Source organism: Podarcis raffonei, chromosome 7 (assembly GCF_027172205.1).
Source record: "Podarcis raffonei isolate rPodRaf1 chromosome 7, rPodRaf1.pri, whole genome shotgun sequence".
Taxonomy (NCBI): Eukaryota; Metazoa; Chordata; class Lepidosauria; order Squamata; family Lacertidae; genus Podarcis; species Podarcis raffonei.
The window spans coordinates 45526233-45544271 of record NC_070608.1 but is presented as its reverse complement, the minus strand read 5'-3'; the positions used below and the strand labels follow the sequence as shown (position 1 = coordinate 45544271).

Sequence of the window (18039 nt, the reverse complement as noted above, 5' to 3'; positions counted from 1 at the left end):
TCCTTGAGAGTTAAAATTTCAGGTCAACTTGTACATATTGAGCAAGATCTTACCTATATAACTAAGTAGGACGGGAAGAAATATTAGACCATGGGTTGCTCCAAGTAGTACCATTGCTAGATACATCCTGAAGTAGAAGATCTGGAAAATCTGGGATTTGGAAAAGGCAAGCACTACTATTCCTCCAAATTTTGTGAGAGTAATGCCACTGAAAACCTGACAAAGGGTGAAACAGTGTTTAGTTTTATGCAATGCATTAATTGAAACATAACAGGAAATTGCTACTGTCATTTATAAAGAATTGTTTTTATTCTAATTAACTTTATATTGCACTCTCAGTAAGTATGTCACTACAGGCTATGCTCTGTACCAGCTTTCAGGCCTCCTTGAGAGGGAGACAGGCAGTGTTAGAAACAGATATGAAAGCTAGGAGCTAAATGGCACCTTAAGCTTAGGTTATGGGTGCAACAACAATGTCTAGGTGTGCTTTTTTAAATAATAAGAATAGAACACTGAAAATGAATGAACTGCTGCTAAAATATTATGTTCATTATTCACATGGTCTAGTTTTCCCACTACTAATCCTTAAGGATATTCCCCTAATACCCTTAAGAGAGTCTCTTCTCCAATCTTCAGAGAGTAGCTGGAAATGGAGAGGCAGAAAAAGGTCCTTTCCTTCCACTCTGCAGTTTTAATTTGAAACCTTAGGCCAGATCTCAGAAGCCGCTTGTGCTAATGAAATTCCTGTCACAAAATGCACCTAGAACAATGGGAGTTTTGAACACTGGAGATAAGAGCATACCCTTAAGTGGTTTCTAGTGCCACAACAGAATAGTTTTCAAAACAAAATACTTACAGAGCTGCCCATGTGGGATAGTGCTTCTTCAGCGCGCTCTGCTCTGGTTGCTTTTGTACTAACAGTGAATGCTCTTGTCACATGGCTACAGAATTCAACAGAGATACCACAACTCTGGAAAGAAGACAGCATAGGTTAAGGAGCTTACTGCCACAGAATACTCCATTTTCAACATTCTGGGTTTGATTATTTTTTTTAAGGACGTTTCCTACACTTACCGTATTTTTTGCACCATAACACTCACTTTTTTCCTCCTAGAAAGTAAGGGGAAATGTCTGTGCGTGTTATGGAGGGAATGCCTACGGGTGGCATGCCTGCGGATTTTCCTCCTCTAAAAACTACGTGCGTGTTATGGTCGGGTGCGTGTTATAGAGCGAAAAATACGGTATGTATCTTTACTTCCAGCAGGAATGGGGAACCTTGGGGTCAAAGGCCTGATATGGTCCTCCAGGCATCTTTATCCAACATTTAGCATTATCCATAGGCTACACCCTTTATATCAGCTCTGTACCTTTCCTGGACTCATTTTTAATGTCTTATGATTCATTTTAAATTATTCTTATTCATTGCATGGTTAAAAAAACTTTTTCTGTATACCACTTAGAAGTTCTGAATATTAAGTGGTATATAAATGTCTGAAATAAATTGCCCGTCACTAGTATATGGAAGTTTTCTCATAAGAGAACATTCAGCCCTTGAGTAAAAAAGCCTCCTCACCTAGAGGTAGTTCTCTTGACATAGAAAATGACTTATGTATTTAGGCTAGAGAGCTATGTCTGTGCTAAAGTATTTCTTACTCTCTGGCCTACTGATGAGTGCAGGGCCTCAACAGCCCCAAGATGCTTTAATCAGCTGGCAGGTGAGGCTAGCGGAGAGAAGGCAAAGAGGAGAGAGTGGAATGGGAGCACCTTATATTCCTCATGTTCTTTCTACTCTGAAAACAAAAGAGGACTGAGGAAGACACAGCACAGAAAACAATGCAGCTGGGATTAGGCTTCAGTGTCATTCAGCCCTTCCAAAGTTGAAAAGAGAAGAGTTCATGTTATTTTGCAAGAAAGTTTTTGGGAGGAGGGGAGAGAACAAAGTAAGAACAGGGACCCTTGGATTTGATGCCAACTTCTGTTTTCTAGACCCCTTAGCCAAAGGATCTGATAACATGCAACATTTTCCAGTGGGGTGGGGTGGACCAAGAGCCCTTGTTTTACAATTTGGTATCCAGGCTGTTATTCCTGCATTGCAGGAGGCTGGACTAGATGACCCTTGGTGTCCCTTCCAACTCTCCTGGTCTATGATTTTAAATTTGCCTACATAACATATTACAGTGGATTTACAGTATTCTGAACCAGATTTTGGCAGATATTTTTGGAAACACGTTTTGATAGTGTCTAAGAGCCCTTTAAGATCATAGTCACATAGTATGAATTACCCACACTGAAATTTAAGCGCAGAGATGGCCAACATGCTTCCTCATCCAAATGTTGCTGGACTCCCAACTCCCATCAGCTCCAGCTAGCCTGGCCAATTGTCAGGGAGGAAGGTGGTACTATTTCAGCAACATCTGAAGGGCACCACATTGGCTAACGGCACATAGCATTTGCTGTTGACGCCAAAAGTTGAGAGAGCAGATAAAAAAAAGATGAGGGTGAACTTACCATGACAAGATTAACCAATGAAACTGCATTCAGGCTGATGCCCCAGAGCCACATGACTCCAAACATGTTGACCAGGATCATAGCAATGGTAAGGGTAACAACAATGGCAGCCCACACTTCAAAACCAAGCAGCACCATTGTTACTAAGAATATTGATCCAAGGGAAATACTGAGGTTAAAGACGGTGTCTTTCACAATAGTGAGATATTGTTCGTAGAAAACATAGAACACACTATATAAAGAGAATAGAAAATGTTCACATTGGTAACAGATTAACAGAATAAGTCTTTTGAATGCTTGGCTACTTTGATGCCTTAATTCTAAATTACTAATTTCGTCTAGTTCTCAAAAGAGAATGCCACTTTCAGATTTTTCAAAAAGTTTGGCAGAGGAAATAGGATTGATCTAGACATTTTAAAAAACCAGGATGCAGAGAGTAGTCATGCTCTCGCTTATAATTTTAACCTATGTATGTTCTCTATCACTATATGTCTATATTTCTGGTCTGTGACTGTAATAAATTAATTCATTCAGAGAGTAACCAATTATTTATAGTGTTTTCGCCATTAAAGGAAATTATGCAAAGTAATTTCCCAATTATTTCCCAAAAATCAAACTAAAGATCAAGGAAAAATATGAAAGCTTGTAAAAGCAGGAATACTGAAAGAATTGCTAAGCTACTGCTGCAAGCAACTTGGGAGGAATGTAACCTAGGTTGTGTCCTTGAAAGGGCTGGGTAAAAGTTCCTGAGAGGCACGTGCGTTCTTGCCTTTGAACACTAGGGAGAGCTAAACCCACCTGGCCGTCAGCATTCCATCAAAGGAAAGGAAAGTTTCAGGACAATTCAGTAACCCTTGTTACCGGTATATTACAGGGTGTAAACTCTTGTTCTTAAAAACTACGGCTCTGAAATTTGTGCAACGGCATTTTGATATTCACAGTTTTATGTCCAATCCCTTTCATAATGACCTCCCAACATGGAATTCACTTTTTTTTACAGCTACTGCACACTAGGTCAACATCATCACCCCATGGTTCAGTAACAACCAACATTCAACCCACCAGAATGTATATTTTTCACCCAAGATTGGGCTTATTTAACACACACTACATTGTACTGATTTTAAACACATTGTCTGGAAGCCTCAACTAGTACAAAATGCCCCATCTGTGTAGGTTGGCAAAAACATATTACCACTGGGTTTGCTTCCACATTCTGTTAAAAGTGCTGTCCCCCCCGTCCCCGTCCCCCATATAGCCTAAACATGGACTCGCTTTCCCATACAAATCCCCCAAGGCGGTGAAGGTCCTGTGTGAGTGCCTGGAGGCGGTTGGAGGATGGATGGCGGCTAACAGATTGAGGTTGAATCCTGACAAGACAGAAGTACTGTTTTTGGGAGACAGGCAGCGGGTTGGTGTGGGGGATTCCCTGGTCTTGAATGGGGTAACTGTGCCCCTGAAGGACCAGGTGCGCAGCCTGGGAGTCATTTTGGACTCACAGCTGTCCATGGAGGCGCAGGTTAACTCTGTGTCCAGGGCAGCTGTCTACCAGCTCCACCTGGTACGCAGGCTAAGACCCTACCTGCCCGCGAACTGTCTCGCCAGAGTGGTGCATGCTCTAGTTATCTCACGCTTGGACTACTGCAACGCGCTCTACGTGGGGCTACCTTTGAAGGTGACCCGGAAACTGCAATTAATCCAGAATGCGGCAGCTAGACTGGTGACTGGGAGTGGCCGCCGGGACCACATAACACCGGTTCTGAGAGATCTGCATTGGCTCCCAGTACGTTTCTGAGCACGATTCAAAGTGTTGGTGCTGACCTTTAAAGCCCTAAACGGCCTCGGTCCTGTATACCTGAAGGAGCGTCTCCACCCCCATCATTCTGCCCGGATGCTGAGGTCCAGCACCGAGGGCCTTCTGGCGGTTCCCTCATTGTGAGAAGTGAGGCTACAGGGAACCAGACAGAGGGCCTTCTCGGTAGTGGCGCCTGCCCTGTGGAACGCCCTCCCATCAGATGTCAAAGAGATAAATAATTACTTGACATTCAGAAGACATCTGTTCAGGGAAGTTTTTAATATTTAACACTGTACTGTTTTTAACACTGATTGGGAGCCGCCCAGAGTGGCTGGGGAAACTCAGCCAGATGGGCGGGGTATAAATAATAAATTATTATTATTATTATTATTATTATTATTATTATTATTAAATTAGCTGATTAGGCACTATCCAAATGCTGCCCCAAATTAGTTTCTACTAGAAACACAGCTGTGGGTCTAGATTTCTGGTGTGCAGGCCCTTGACAGGTTTGTTATGTTCCTCTTTGGTCTCTTTTTGGAGACATGATGGAACTTCATTGCACCAGGTCTTCAGAAATTAATAGTGTATAACAGTTCCATTTGTTTTCCTGTTTTAATATCCATGAGCTGCCATGAGAACTTCTTGCTGTTAAAAGCTGGTATATATAGGTAAGTCAAAGAAAAAAACACCCTGTAACACTTAAGTATTTGGCAGGGGGAGGGGGGAACAGAGGTGGAGAAAGAGCCATGTACCTGTAGGGGAATACATGATAGTTCTTTTCTTCAGTGCTCATGGATTTAGTAATGTTGTCTGCTATCACACGTGCTTTCTTCATTGCATCAATGAAGTCTGCAGAGGTTTTCAACACTGTATGGTAAGTCATGAAGTAGGTAGCTCCAACTTCAGAGTTGTTTATAAAGTTAACTGCAGAGCTATATGCTGCATGTCCTCTGTAAAGAAAAGTACAGTTAGCACACAAATCAATTGAATGATTATTAGGTTAAAATTATCTAAGGCATTCAAGAGACAACTAGCTTCTACAATGCTGTTAGGAATCTCGATACCCTCTCAAACAGCCATATATGAGGACGGAAACCTGCAGACTGCCCTTGATGAAAGGGAACTTATTGATTCGTTCAGAGCCCTCCCTCCGAAAGAACAGTCGGTGATGATGCAAAGATTTGACACGCTTAAATCGCAGCTTTTGCAAGTCCAACACAGAGGGGAAGATACTAACGATGTTTCAAACAACCCCACTTGGGTTCACCGGACAGAAGTGGTTGACCTTCTTCAGCTCAGCCCCACTTTGAAAACAAAAACCATCCTGCAAGACTCAAATCTTCAAGTTGTTTCTGCCCCCAGTGCTATTCCACGAGACGACCAGGCTCTGCCATCCTCACTTAACCTTCATCTACATCCATCGACCAACACACCTAAGGACGAAACTCTGATTTCCCTGCCTGACTCAAATCCCTCTTTAACTCACTCATCTATGCCAGAGCTAGAATCTTCTCCAGTTTCGACCAGATATAGAAGTAGTCCACAAGTGATGCCCCTGAGAGAGTCTTCCGCAATTACCGCCCCCGTGATGTCCCCTCAACTACCCTCTTTAAAGGAAAATGTGAATGTTACACTTCGGGACCCGTTGTCGGAAACGATTGAAGACCCGATGGGACGCATCAATAAAATCATCCTAATGCCTGATGATAAATCTGCTAGAGGGTTTCCTCCGACGGACTTAATTTCTCCCTCTCTGGGTATTTCTCTGTCAAGTTGTACAAAGAATTTCGAAATGAAGAAACCTCCTGTTCAGGGATCTACTTCTAGTAGATCATCCTCGGTGTTCCAACAGCTGTTAGGACACTCCTGGGCACAGTACTCTATGATTGTGTAACAATTTGCTAATCTAGAGAGATAAGGGAACACAGTATTTTGCCAAGGCAGGCGGCCAGTGTCCTTCAACTGACATCATTCTCATCTGTCAAGAAGGAAGGCAAATGGAAGAACAGGCACAGAGCAAATGTAAAATGGTGGAAGACAGTCATTCCCTTCACCCCAGATACTGTGTTGTCATCTTCCTCAGTAGGCCCTGGACTACCACTGTCTGACTTCTAGCCAAAGAAACCAGCAGCCTATGAGTTGGATCCACACACAAAAAAGCTGCTCTCTGATGGAAGGATGTGTGAAAGGAGAGAACCTATGGATCCAACTGAACACCCATCACAATTGTGCCCAAATATGCAATTCTGCAAAATGAATGCAGGAGCCAGCTTTGTGATGCTTTATTCAAGGACTGCAATGATAGATATGTGAAACAACAGAAGGCAACGTTCTGGGCTGTCAGAATGAAGGCCTGACACTTAGATTGGTACTGCACAGCAAGAGCAGGGGTACGTATGGAAAGTGGCAGCACAACATTTTCTGGGATGTGGCAGGGAGGACAGGGAAGCTCCAAGTTAAGACAGACTTTGCAAAGGTGTGCACACATCTGTGGGACAAAACTGTCGCCAGCCCAGAGCTGCCCTGATTTCATCACCTCACACTCCCTGATCCCATCAGATGCGGCACTGCTGCCACTCCACACACAAATGCCTCATTTACCACTGGTGGTCTGCGCCTCTTATGCTTTATGACTACAGTGTTTGTCAGAGTAAGTTTTACTTTGAAGGAAAATGTGCCCCCTCTAAACGCTCCCCTGTTGACACATACCCTTTGCCACATTTTGGATTAGGGTTATCAGAGAGGAACATGGGCAGGAATTTCATGAAGTCTTCACCCTGAGGTCTCTTCTTCCCTTCTGGAGTCAGTGGCCGGCAACGCACACAGGATGGATCCACAACTGCATAAACATTGTTGGAAAATGTATGTTAATTGGCTACACACAAAAAAACCCCTGCTTCACAATAAAGCAGTTTCATCAAAGAACCAAGATCTTAGCTGAAGAGCCCCATATTTTTGTGCAAAAGACACCCAAGCAGTTACTCAATTAGAGGAACACCCCAGGTGAACTATGTATGAAATGTTGGAAGATTCGGGACAGACTAAAGAAAGTACTTCTTCACACAGTGCATAGTTCAGCTATGGAATTTGCTCCCATGGCAAGCAGTGATGGCCATCAACTTGGACAACTATAAAAGATTAGACAAATTCATGCGATGATAAGGCTACCAGTAGCTGCTAGCTATGATGGCTAGGTTCTGCCTCTATAGTTGAAGGGAGTATGATTTTGGATACCAGTGGCTGGAAACAACGGGAGCGCTCAGGCATGCTGCTTGCAGGCTTCCCATGAGCAACTAGTTGGCTACTATGAAAACAGGATGTTGAACTAGATGGGCAACTGGCCTGATCCAGCAGGATCTTCATATGTAAGCATTTTTTTAGCAGCAACTGCCATTGGAGTCTATTCAAATGTTGCTATGTCTATAATCCAACCCAAATGAAGATGGCACAAAGCTAAGAAGTCTACTTTCCTAAATTTAAAACAGAAGTGCTTCACATAGCAAGCTCTACAGGAAGTAGTTCCCTATATAGCAGTAGCAGTTGCTGCTACACCACACAACACATTACTCAGCTGTGTGTAAACATTGTGAAAAGTGCTGGAAGCAAGAAAGGGGACTTGCCTCCATGATGCTGATATGAATCAGGCCAGTTCTTAATCTACAATATGTGTTATCAACACTAAACTATTAGCTGTATTTGTCAAAATGTAGGAATTTAAAAGCATACTCCACATCCTGCCCCCATGTAAAATATGCAAGCTGAAGTAGGTAGGCATGGCTGGCATCAAAGCATGCTAAGAATTCCACACATCCCAACAGGAGAATTCTGAGCAAGACGTGTTTAAGGGAGTGTACAAAGGCAACAAACGGTACCTGAAGCATTGCAGAACTGTCCAGTGGTGTTGTAGATTCTGCAACAAGTTGACTGTGGTTTGACCCAATCAAAGTAGTCATCAATCCACGAAGAAGGAGCATAGCCAATTTTTGTGCTAAAATATGAAAAACAAGCCACCTTTACCCAAACATTATTAGTGAACTTTCAAAACAGAACATTTCTCCTACTAAATGTTAAGTATACACAACAGTCTAGTTTGTCTGGAGGATTAGCAATTGTTTTCCTAGACTACAAGTAGAAGTGTTCAGAATTTCAAAGTTCATCTCATGTAACTTAAACTGCCATTGGATGAGTATTTTACAACAAAATGCCATACCATAGTAAATCATTTTGAGGGTTTAACAGAAAAGTGGCTTTCATCTTTATGAAATTAGCCAAAAGTCTGGAGAAGAAGAATGCTTCTGCCTGTCACCCAAATATATGTAATGAAGGAGCCAGACAGGCCTCCTTGGAGAGAGCATTCCGCAAGCAGGGAGCCACTGCAGAAAAGGGTCATTCTCAAGTTGTCACTCTCTGGACCTCTCGCCAAAGAGGCACATGAAGAAGGGCCTCAGATTATGATTGCAGTGTCTGGGTCAGTTATTTGCTGAACAGACTTTATGAAGAAAAAAGTGAACACTTACTAACTGTTAATCTCTGCTGCATCAAATATTTCTTGAACTAGGGAGTTGTTGTCACATCCTGTTCCACCACACACCATATTTTGCCCATCCAAAGTAGTATAGTCATGTCCTTCTTTTAGCACAAAGTATACTGGAGGACCTGCATGCAGGTATTTGCTGAGAGAGCTGAAGTAATCCAACATGTATGAGTCCTTATACAAAAAAGGGGAGAGGGAATGAGAAAAATATGAAGCTACCTATAATGCTTCTCTCTACCCTATATATGGTAAGACAAGAGTAGTATGTTGTTTGCAGTTGTTTTTCCCACAGAAAAAGAAGGGGCATAGCATGCAAAAGTCACTTACATCTGGCATTGACAGGCTCTGGTCCAGGCCAATCTCAACCTTGTTGGCAACTGCTATGCTGAATGACAGCACACCCACAAATATGGATATCTAAAAATAGGTGATATTTCAAAAAGTGATTTAACTCACAGAAACAACTTTTATTTACACATTCAAAGAATTATGCATCTGTTAAACAATTTGGTTCTTGATATCAAGGATCAGGTTTTCATCTATATTTGGATATAATTGGATGCTATTTTGAATCAAGATAGTGGACTGAACTGTTCAACACTGAACTGATTTTAACCACCAATTTCACTGCAGTTGCTTTTCAGTTTCTTAGAATTCCCGAGCAATGATGGGCAGAAGGCTGCTAGTCAACTAAATATTGCTGCAAAATATACCGTATTTTTCCGTCTATAAGACACCCCCATGTATAAGATGCCCCCTATTTTGGGGGACTCAGATTTAATAAAATGGGGGAGATGTATCTGTAGATGTAGCCCCCCCCCTAATTTTTGACATTATTTTTTAGGGGGAAATCCTAGCCTTATACATGGAAAAATATGGTAGCTAACATCTAATATATTGATCACAAGAACTCCAGAATAAAAAGTATACCATACTGCATTGGAAACGTGGTGGAAGCAACAATTAGAGCTTACAGACCACCACTACTTCATTCAGGCTACCGAATAACTTAAGAAATCCTGAAAAACATCAGTGATAGTAGGGAGAAGAATCTTCACAAAATATCAATGAACAGTTAAAAGACTCAACTGTTGCATTTTGATTGATAAAGTTAGCATAAAAGTACACTCCTCCCCCCCCCAAAAAAATGAAAAAAGACTTTTAGCCAGTCTCAAACATGAATGTCCACATACCACAATTGGTCTAATCCAATCCTTAAGAAGAAATGGAGAATATATATTTTTGAAGAATAAAAACAACACACTTTCAGAGTGCTGAACACTGTTGATCTCTTCACCACCTTTGATACAACACAGAATATCGTATCGATTTTTCTGAAAAACAAAATGCCAAAATGAAATAAGCTGAAGTAGCAATTAAATTACTCAAAACAAACGTTGAATGTATTGTAGCAGGCTTACCTCTTGGCGTTTTATATCCAAGCCCAAGAGGCTTACAAAGCAAGTAATTTGAAGGAGAAAGTCAATAAATACGGCCACTGCAGCAAATAGGGAGAAAGTACGAACAGCAGGCATAGTAGACAAAGATCCTAAAAGAAAGACAGCAATAGATGTATTGCACTGTTTCTCTCAATATGAATAAGTGCAAAGTTTATTTTAATCCCTGGATGTCAAATTAACAGTGCATGATTTAAGACTTCTACAAAAAGATGACAGATCATCTCTCAATACCACAGGCAGCATGCATAGCAGCAGGTGCTTTCAAGGGTGAATACAATCTCATGTAAGATAATTTAAGTAGATGCCATAATTTCACAAGCAAACACAGAATAAATGTTGCTTTATCATTTTGTTCTACACGATGACCCTTTTCCTCCCTAGCTGCCAGCAATACATTGGGTAGAAGACAAATTTAACATTACCAGCTAGAATTTAGCACAATGTAAAAAAATAACAAAAAAATGGGATGATAAGCTGTATAATGGTTTTGCTTTTTTTGCTTTTAGTAACTTTCAGAATCCCTGATACAAATCTTGTGTGTGATCATTTCCACCAGCACTCCCCACCTCTGTGACAGAAGTTCCACTGCACAATGTGGAATAGAGACATTAGAAATAATGGCTTAATAGACCATCCATGTTCCAGTTAAGCAGAGTATGCATTTATATGAACCCTGCAAGTGATGAGGATGAACAGAGTACAACATACTGTATTTTTCCGTGTATAACACGCCCCCATGTATTAGACGACTCCTATTTTTTCAAACTCCAAATTAAGGAAATGGGGGGAGATTGCCCAAAGCTGCTGAGCTTTTTGGGGGAAGGGATTGAAGACAATTGTTTACCCGCCTCAATGCCACTGCCAATTGCCCTCTTCAACAAAGCCACCAATCGTCTGCCCGGTCGCCACCAATCGCCCACCCAACTGCCGCAGCAGCAGCCAATCACCAGCAGGCCTTGCCGCGGCCAATCACCCGCACAATTGCTGCTGCCAATCTCCTGCACGCGGCTGCCACCAATTGCCCATCCCCCCTCTGCACTATCCGTGTATAAGATGACCCACAATTGTAAAAAATTATTTATAATACAAAAACATTGTCCTAGACATGGAAAAATATGGTATATTGAAACCAAAAATAATTACTAACTAAAAATCCTTACCCAATAAAAAGGCCACTGTCTCTGAAAATGATGACAGGAACATACTAGGAGCCACATCTCCAAGGATTCGGCCTATCTGCTTATCTAGAGTTTCACCTTGAAGGCGTTCATCTCTCTGAAATAGTATTCATTTGTTAGAAATCAGATCTAGAGAAAGTTGTCCTTGGATCTATTATCCAAATATTTGTATTCAAGGAAATATAAATACGCAGCTAATGTTTCCTAGAATGTACATCAGTCTTGCCCACTCAATTCTTATCACAGAACAGTGATCATTTCACACAGTCACTATAGAAAATGAACATATCTGAATTTTCTGGTTCTCCTTTTCCCATTTCTAGTCATTTCTTTGTTCCATGTCCACTAGAAGAAAACAAAACCTATCTCTTTATTCTTTGTATAGTACAACCAGAATTTCAAGTGTAAGGCCCTCTTACACTTAGCCCTCTGAAGGCAGCACAGGGGCAATAGGATTGTGTGAATCTTTGGGGTATATTCAAGTTCTGTTAGGGTTTGGAGGAGCGATGGTAAGGGGTAAACTGAATGATATTGTTGGTGTATTCTCTCTCTTTCTGAAAAATCAATAAAACATGTTTTTAAAAGGATTGTGTGAATGTCCCTGTCCACAAAGAGAGACAAATCCATCTCCAAAAGGGAGGTCCAAGCATGGAGGCCTCCTCACAGGAGCAGAGGAAACATCTACTGCTGCTGGTGGTTCTTCACCAGGGCTTTGACAATGGAGACAGAAAATAGGGAGAGAGTTCCAAGGGCATGCCTGGGCAATTTCCCCTCCCATTACAGAAAAAGCCTGCAAAGGGCCGGAAAGAAAAGAGGACCAACACCCAACACTACCCACTCCCCGCATAAATACCCATCCTACAGAGGTTTGACAGTTCATGCCCCACCTGGAAGAAAAACTCTACTGTTCTATGAATTTCAGACATGAATATGAATAAAACATGAGCTTATTTTGGATCAGACCAAAAGATCCTCCTAGTTCATTATCCTGCATGTGGCCTACCATTTCCCTCCCAAAAATCCACAAGCAGGATAAGAAGGCGATGCCTTCTTTTGCTGTTGCTCCCAAGCAAGTAGTATTCAGTGTCAAACTATCCCTTAACACAAAGTTGCCATATAAGCATCAATACGGTTATCCTCCATTTGTCTAATCCCCTTTTAAAAAGCTAGCCACACCAGCAGCGGTTATATACTGTGGCAGTGAATTCTGCAAGTTAAATATATTATGTGATACAGTACTTTCTATTGCCTATCAAGAATATATCACCATTCAATAACTACAGAGTTACAGCTTTATGTGCGAGAAAGAAAAACTTCTTTGCAAATGTATGATTTTATAGTCTGTCACATTCCCTTTCAGAGTCATCTTCCACCCTAAACTAAACAAATTTCAGCCTCTCTTTGAATGGAAGACACTCCAACACTTTGATCATTTGGGTTGTCCTTTTCTAGATCTAGGGTACTAAATCTGTACACAGTGTTCCAAATGCAGCAGCACTACATATTTGCGTAAAAGCATGAGATATAACAGCAGTTTAGTACAAAGATGCTAGGACACGCTTGTAAAGAGCCACCCATCTAGATAACCATGAAGTTAAGCAAGCTGGCACGGAAATTAAAGGAGAGTGGGTTGTGTCAGGGTGCTATATACCGTATTTTTCGCACCATAGGACGCACTTTTTCCCTCCTAAAAAGCAAGGGAAAATGTGTGTGCGTCCTATGGAGCGAATGCAGGGGGAGGCAGGCGGGAAAAGCCCCCAAGAGCCACACACAAGCTCCGTGCGCTCTTGCGGGCTTTTCCACAGGAGGGAGAAGAGACTGACTGGCCGCATCAGTCCCTTCTCCCACCTCCCAGAAAAGCCAGGAGAAGCTGCGATCTCTTTAAAGGGGTTGCGCGGCTTCTGAGGGCTTTTGCGAAAGGTGAGGGAATCCCCCCACCTCCCAGGTAAGCCAGAAGAAGCCGGGCAGCCCTTTTAAAGTGCGTGCGGCTTCTGCCGGTTTTGCGGGAGAATTCCCCCACCTCCCAGAAAAGCCAGGAGAAGCCGCGATCTCTTTAAAGGAGTTGCGCGGCTTCTGCGGGCTTTTGCGAGAGGTGAGGGAATCCCCCCACCTCCCAGGTAAGCCAGAAGAAGCCGTGCAGCCCTTTTAAAGTGCGCACGGCTTCTGCTGGTTTTGCGGGAGGTGGGGGAATCCCCCCACCTGCCAGGAAAGCCCTGCGCAGCGTCTCCCGGCAAAGAGAGGCTGTACAGGGCTAAAGGAGAAGCCAAAACAGCGAGTGGGATCCATCCCACCCCCTGCCTTGGCTTGCTCCATAGCTGCGCGCAACCCCTCCGGCAAGGAGAGGCTGCACGGGGCTATGGATTCTTTAGCCCCATGCAGCCTCTCCCGGGAGGGGGAGGCTGCGTGGGGCTAAAGGAGAAGCCAAAACAGCGAGTGGGATCCATCCCGCCCCCTGCCTTGGCTTGCTCCATAGCTGCGCGCAACCCCTCCGGCAAGGAGAGGCTGCACGGGGCTATGGATTCTTTAGCCCCGCGCAGCGTCTCCCGGCAAGGAGAGGCTGCACGGGGCTAAAGGGGAAGCCAAAACAGTGAGCGGGATCCGTCCCGCCCCCTGCCTTGGCTTGCTCCATAGCTACGCGCAACCCCTCTGGCAGGGAGAGGTTGTGCGCAGCCTGTACGCTGCTCTTTGGGGCTGGGGGGGGAAATATTTTTTTCTTGATTTACCCCCCTAAAAACTGGGTGCGCCCTATGGTCCAGTGTGCCCTATGGTGCGAAAAATACGGTATATATTGTGTGGGCTAGTAACACAAGGGTTTATTTGCAAAATCATAATAGAAGGTAGATATCCTCAAACAGCTGTATGTTCTCCAGCACCAAGTATTTGTGCTCCAAGTGCTCCAAGTATTTTTGTTTATTCCCAACCAATTTCCGAGTAAGGACACTTGTTCTCTAGCATATTATATGCCAAGTCTTTTTACTTTTTCACGTAAGATTCCCAGTAAACATAATTCTAATATGGGAGCACTTTCATTTTTTGTTGTTGAACTCATTAATACTCAACATCTCACAAAATCGCTTGAACAGGATTTCAAAAAGCAACACCACATTTAATACAACAGAACCAAATGAGATCTTGCATCAAGAGGCCATGGCTCAGTGGCAGACCACATTCTCTGGATGGGATGATCCCATGCTAGATTCCTGGTATTTCCAAGTACGACTAAGAAAGACTTGTGTTTGTACACCTGGAGAGCTAGTGGCAGTCACTATGCACAAAACTGAGCTAAGGAGACCAATGGTCTCATTCAGTTTAAAGTAGCTTCCTATCTGATCACAATTTAGAGGTACACTACTGGCCTAAATGGGCCACTGATCCCACTCGTATATTCATATTCAACTTATATTAGCAGCTTATTCATTACACACTAGGGTGGCGAGGAATCACAAAAATACCTGAAATGTCTGGACAATAATGAAAATGTTGTCCACTCCAACTGCCAACACTAAAAATGGAATGACTTCAATAACAATCAATGTTAAGGGAACTCCAAAATAGCTGAAGATGCCCAGAGAACATGCAACTGAACTCAGTACAATCAGAATGCCTGCAACGCCCAAGGAAATTTTTGAATCCACCTAGCAAAAGAAGAAACAAATCACAACAATTATATTTAAGATACCTGATTGGTACCCATTATAAATGTTTTTCAAGTACAATTGTAGCTTAACAAAACTACATCACATCAAAATATAGGTCTAGTCTTGCATAAAAAGAGCCAGAATAGGAATGCGTATCCTATTAGAAACCACCCAGTGCTGAAAACTAGCATCAAATTATCATTAAAACTTCAGTGTACACCCACAGCACCTAATCCAGTAAGTGATATACTGTATAAAGAAATGTCCTTTACTGGATTAGTGAGAGAATGATTCTGAGGTTGAATAAAGTATTTCCTTTTGGTACTTTGAAAAAGAGAAGGAACCTGCAGCCAACTCAGTCAACACAAAACAGTTGCACTGAGCAGCCTATTTCTGTTAAATTTTTCATATACCATATTACACGACAAAGCATTTTTAAAAAACCATGGTTTGAAGCTAATGGAATTCCCCTTATAAGAGCAAAAACACACAGAGATGAGCATAATAGTAGTCAAGTATATAATAAATGTTTCAGCCCACTTTTATTTGTTGTAGACTTGCTTTTAAACCATTAAAGATACATACCAAGAATCTAGCAGCACTCTTGATGTGTCCCAGAGCTAGAGAGATATACACAAACATTACTGCGTAGCTAATTACAACAGTACCAACATCACCGTAGCTTTCCCGGTCTATTTCATCTTCAATGCTACGTTCAGCAGAGAAAGAAATTGTTAAATTTGAGTTGTTATAGCTTTTCACAAAAGAGATGAACCTGAAAGACAACAAATCAATGGATTCTTAGAATGTCAGAACGAATTTCTCACATTATTCACATAGGCCTCCAATTTTTTTTAATGTTAGTTGTACTTCTGGACTAGACCCAACATTCTACTTTATCTTGATGACTACATGCTTCCCAGATGTCCCAGGTTATCCTTGGGCTCAATTCATACTTTTAAGAAAGTGTGAAATGTGAAGGACAAAAGTAAAGGCTGCCTCACAGCCTGCTTCAGCTGGATGTTCTGTCACCGCCTCCAAAGGGTGTTCTATGGGGACACCCTTGACTTTTTATATTATTGTGGGTTTAAGATGTAGTTTAATGTTACTTATAAGCCACCTTGGAAGGATCTGTATCATGAAAAGAAGGATATGAACAAACTTCTGATGCCGTCTTCAGCATCTTATGCTTGCATAGGGAAACTGTTTGTGAAGCTCCAAGGTTACACTAACTAAAAGTTATGTCAGATAAAACACTAGCAGTTCGTCTATAACATGTTCATTTCTGAGTTACACAAATAGCTTGTTGTTTGTTTAAAAAAATTGTGAAGTAGACCTTGCCAGATTCTCTTGGGCAGGCAACTGACTCATCTCCAGTATAAGAATTTTACATGCAATGTTTCAGTTAAGCCTCAATTAGAAAGACTTACTCCTTTTCCCAAGCCTGTGCTTTCATTAGCTTTTCTGTGTCGTTGTAGTAATTCTTGACAGGAAATGTGATCACAAGGGCTGTAGCATTATTGTAATTTTCACCTAGGCATTAAAAAAAAAGATAAAATACATAAGGAACTATTTTAAGGATTATAGAAGATTATAGCTAGCATGACCAAGGAATGATGGGAACTAGAGTCCAACAACAGATGGCAAGCAACATGTTGTCTACTGTTATAAAGCATCTTCCATATTCACTTCATGCTACTTCACTAAGTAAGACCCATTTTATTTACTAGCAGAAATAGTGTCATGAGTGCTAACCTAAGCCGATTTACACAGACATAAATGCAACCAATCTCAATGAAACTTACCACCAGGCTTAGGGGGCCCAACTACTAGTCTTCCCCCCGCTCCACACACCATTGTCCTCAGAAGGTACTCCATCATCTCTCCTCCCCAACCCATGCAAAGTGTTACAATTGCTTTTAGGTATGTATACTTGAGTCTTCCTTGCTGAATAAAGTAAAAGAATACTAGCTCACACACTGGCTGTCAACCAGTGCACTGAAATTAAATAGTATTCACCAGAAAATTGGTTTTCCATCCAGACTAAATAGTACACTATCTTACTAATTCCTACTAAACAAGAAAATACACTTTGTTGTGTGCAAGTCACTCTATTCCTCACCATGAATATTTTCCCACATGGCATGGAAACACCACATGGCAGTGGTAAGGTTTTGCCAGCAATTTGAGATGCAGTGTGTATTTCATAGCTGATAAAAGTGTAGGCTATAGGCTGGATACTAAGCTGGCTGTATTACCTTAACAGTCTTGAAAAGAGACTGAGAATCACAACAAATGGATGTGGAGGCTACACCTTCATTTCAGCAAGGCTTCCACACCTGTTTTGACCCTTCACACCTACCATCATATCCTCCCATCACCAACCAAGGAAACACAGGGCCACCAAATGTTCCCAAACACGGATCGTGAAGCAAGGTTGTGTCATTCAAAGAGGCTGGAGCCCTGTGAAATTCATATACAGTTGTTGACAGTTATCCAAGTAGAACACTGCTTGTTACAATATTGCAGTAGATCATATTTTGAAGTGAAGGGCATTTACTTTGGAATGCCCTTCAAGTTTCCTTGACTCCATCTCATTTTCTCCCATAACACCTCAATCATGTATATTCTCTACTTAAAGGTAAAGGTAAAGGGACCATTAGGTCTTAGTCATGGACGACTCTGGGGTTACGGAGCTCATCTCGCTTTAGTAGCCAAGGGAGCCAGCGTACAGCTTCTGGGTCATGTGGCCAGCATGACTAAGCCACTTCTGGCAAACGAGAGCAGCAGACAGAAACGCCATTTACCTTCCCGCCCAAGCGGTACCTATTAATCTACTTGCACTTTGACATGCTTTCAAACTGGGACCGAGCAACGGGAGCTCACCCCATCGCGGGGATTTGAACCGCCGACCTTCTGATCG

At 42.2% G+C, this 18039-nt stretch overlaps 1 protein-coding gene across 2 annotated transcripts in view; it reads right to left on the bottom strand.

The window, feature by feature from the left end:
* Positions 1-18039, bottom strand: part of NPC1 (NPC intracellular cholesterol transporter 1) — a 46030-nt gene that overhangs the window by 6771 nt on the left and 21220 nt on the right. For both annotated transcript variants that reach the window (XM_053396388.1, XM_053396387.1), the window contains exons 10-24: positions 17479-17579; positions 16547-16649; positions 15702-15891; positions 14931-15113; positions 11461-11575; positions 10262-10389; positions 10034-10174; positions 9168-9257; positions 8824-9014; positions 8179-8294; positions 7016-7145; positions 5059-5256; positions 2509-2740; positions 857-970; positions 54-216 (exon numbers count right to left, since the gene is read on the bottom strand). In XM_053396388.1, coding sequence (XP_053252363.1) covers positions 54-216; positions 857-970; positions 2509-2740; positions 5059-5256; positions 7016-7145; positions 8179-8294; positions 8824-9014; positions 9168-9257; positions 10034-10174; positions 10262-10389; positions 11461-11575; positions 14931-15113; positions 15702-15891; positions 16547-16649; positions 17479-17579 — 2195 coding nt within the window. The remainder of the gene's footprint in view (positions 1-53; positions 217-856; positions 971-2508; positions 2741-5058; positions 5257-7015; positions 7146-8178; positions 8295-8823; positions 9015-9167; positions 9258-10033; positions 10175-10261; positions 10390-11460; positions 11576-14930; positions 15114-15701; positions 15892-16546; positions 16650-17478; positions 17580-18039) is intronic.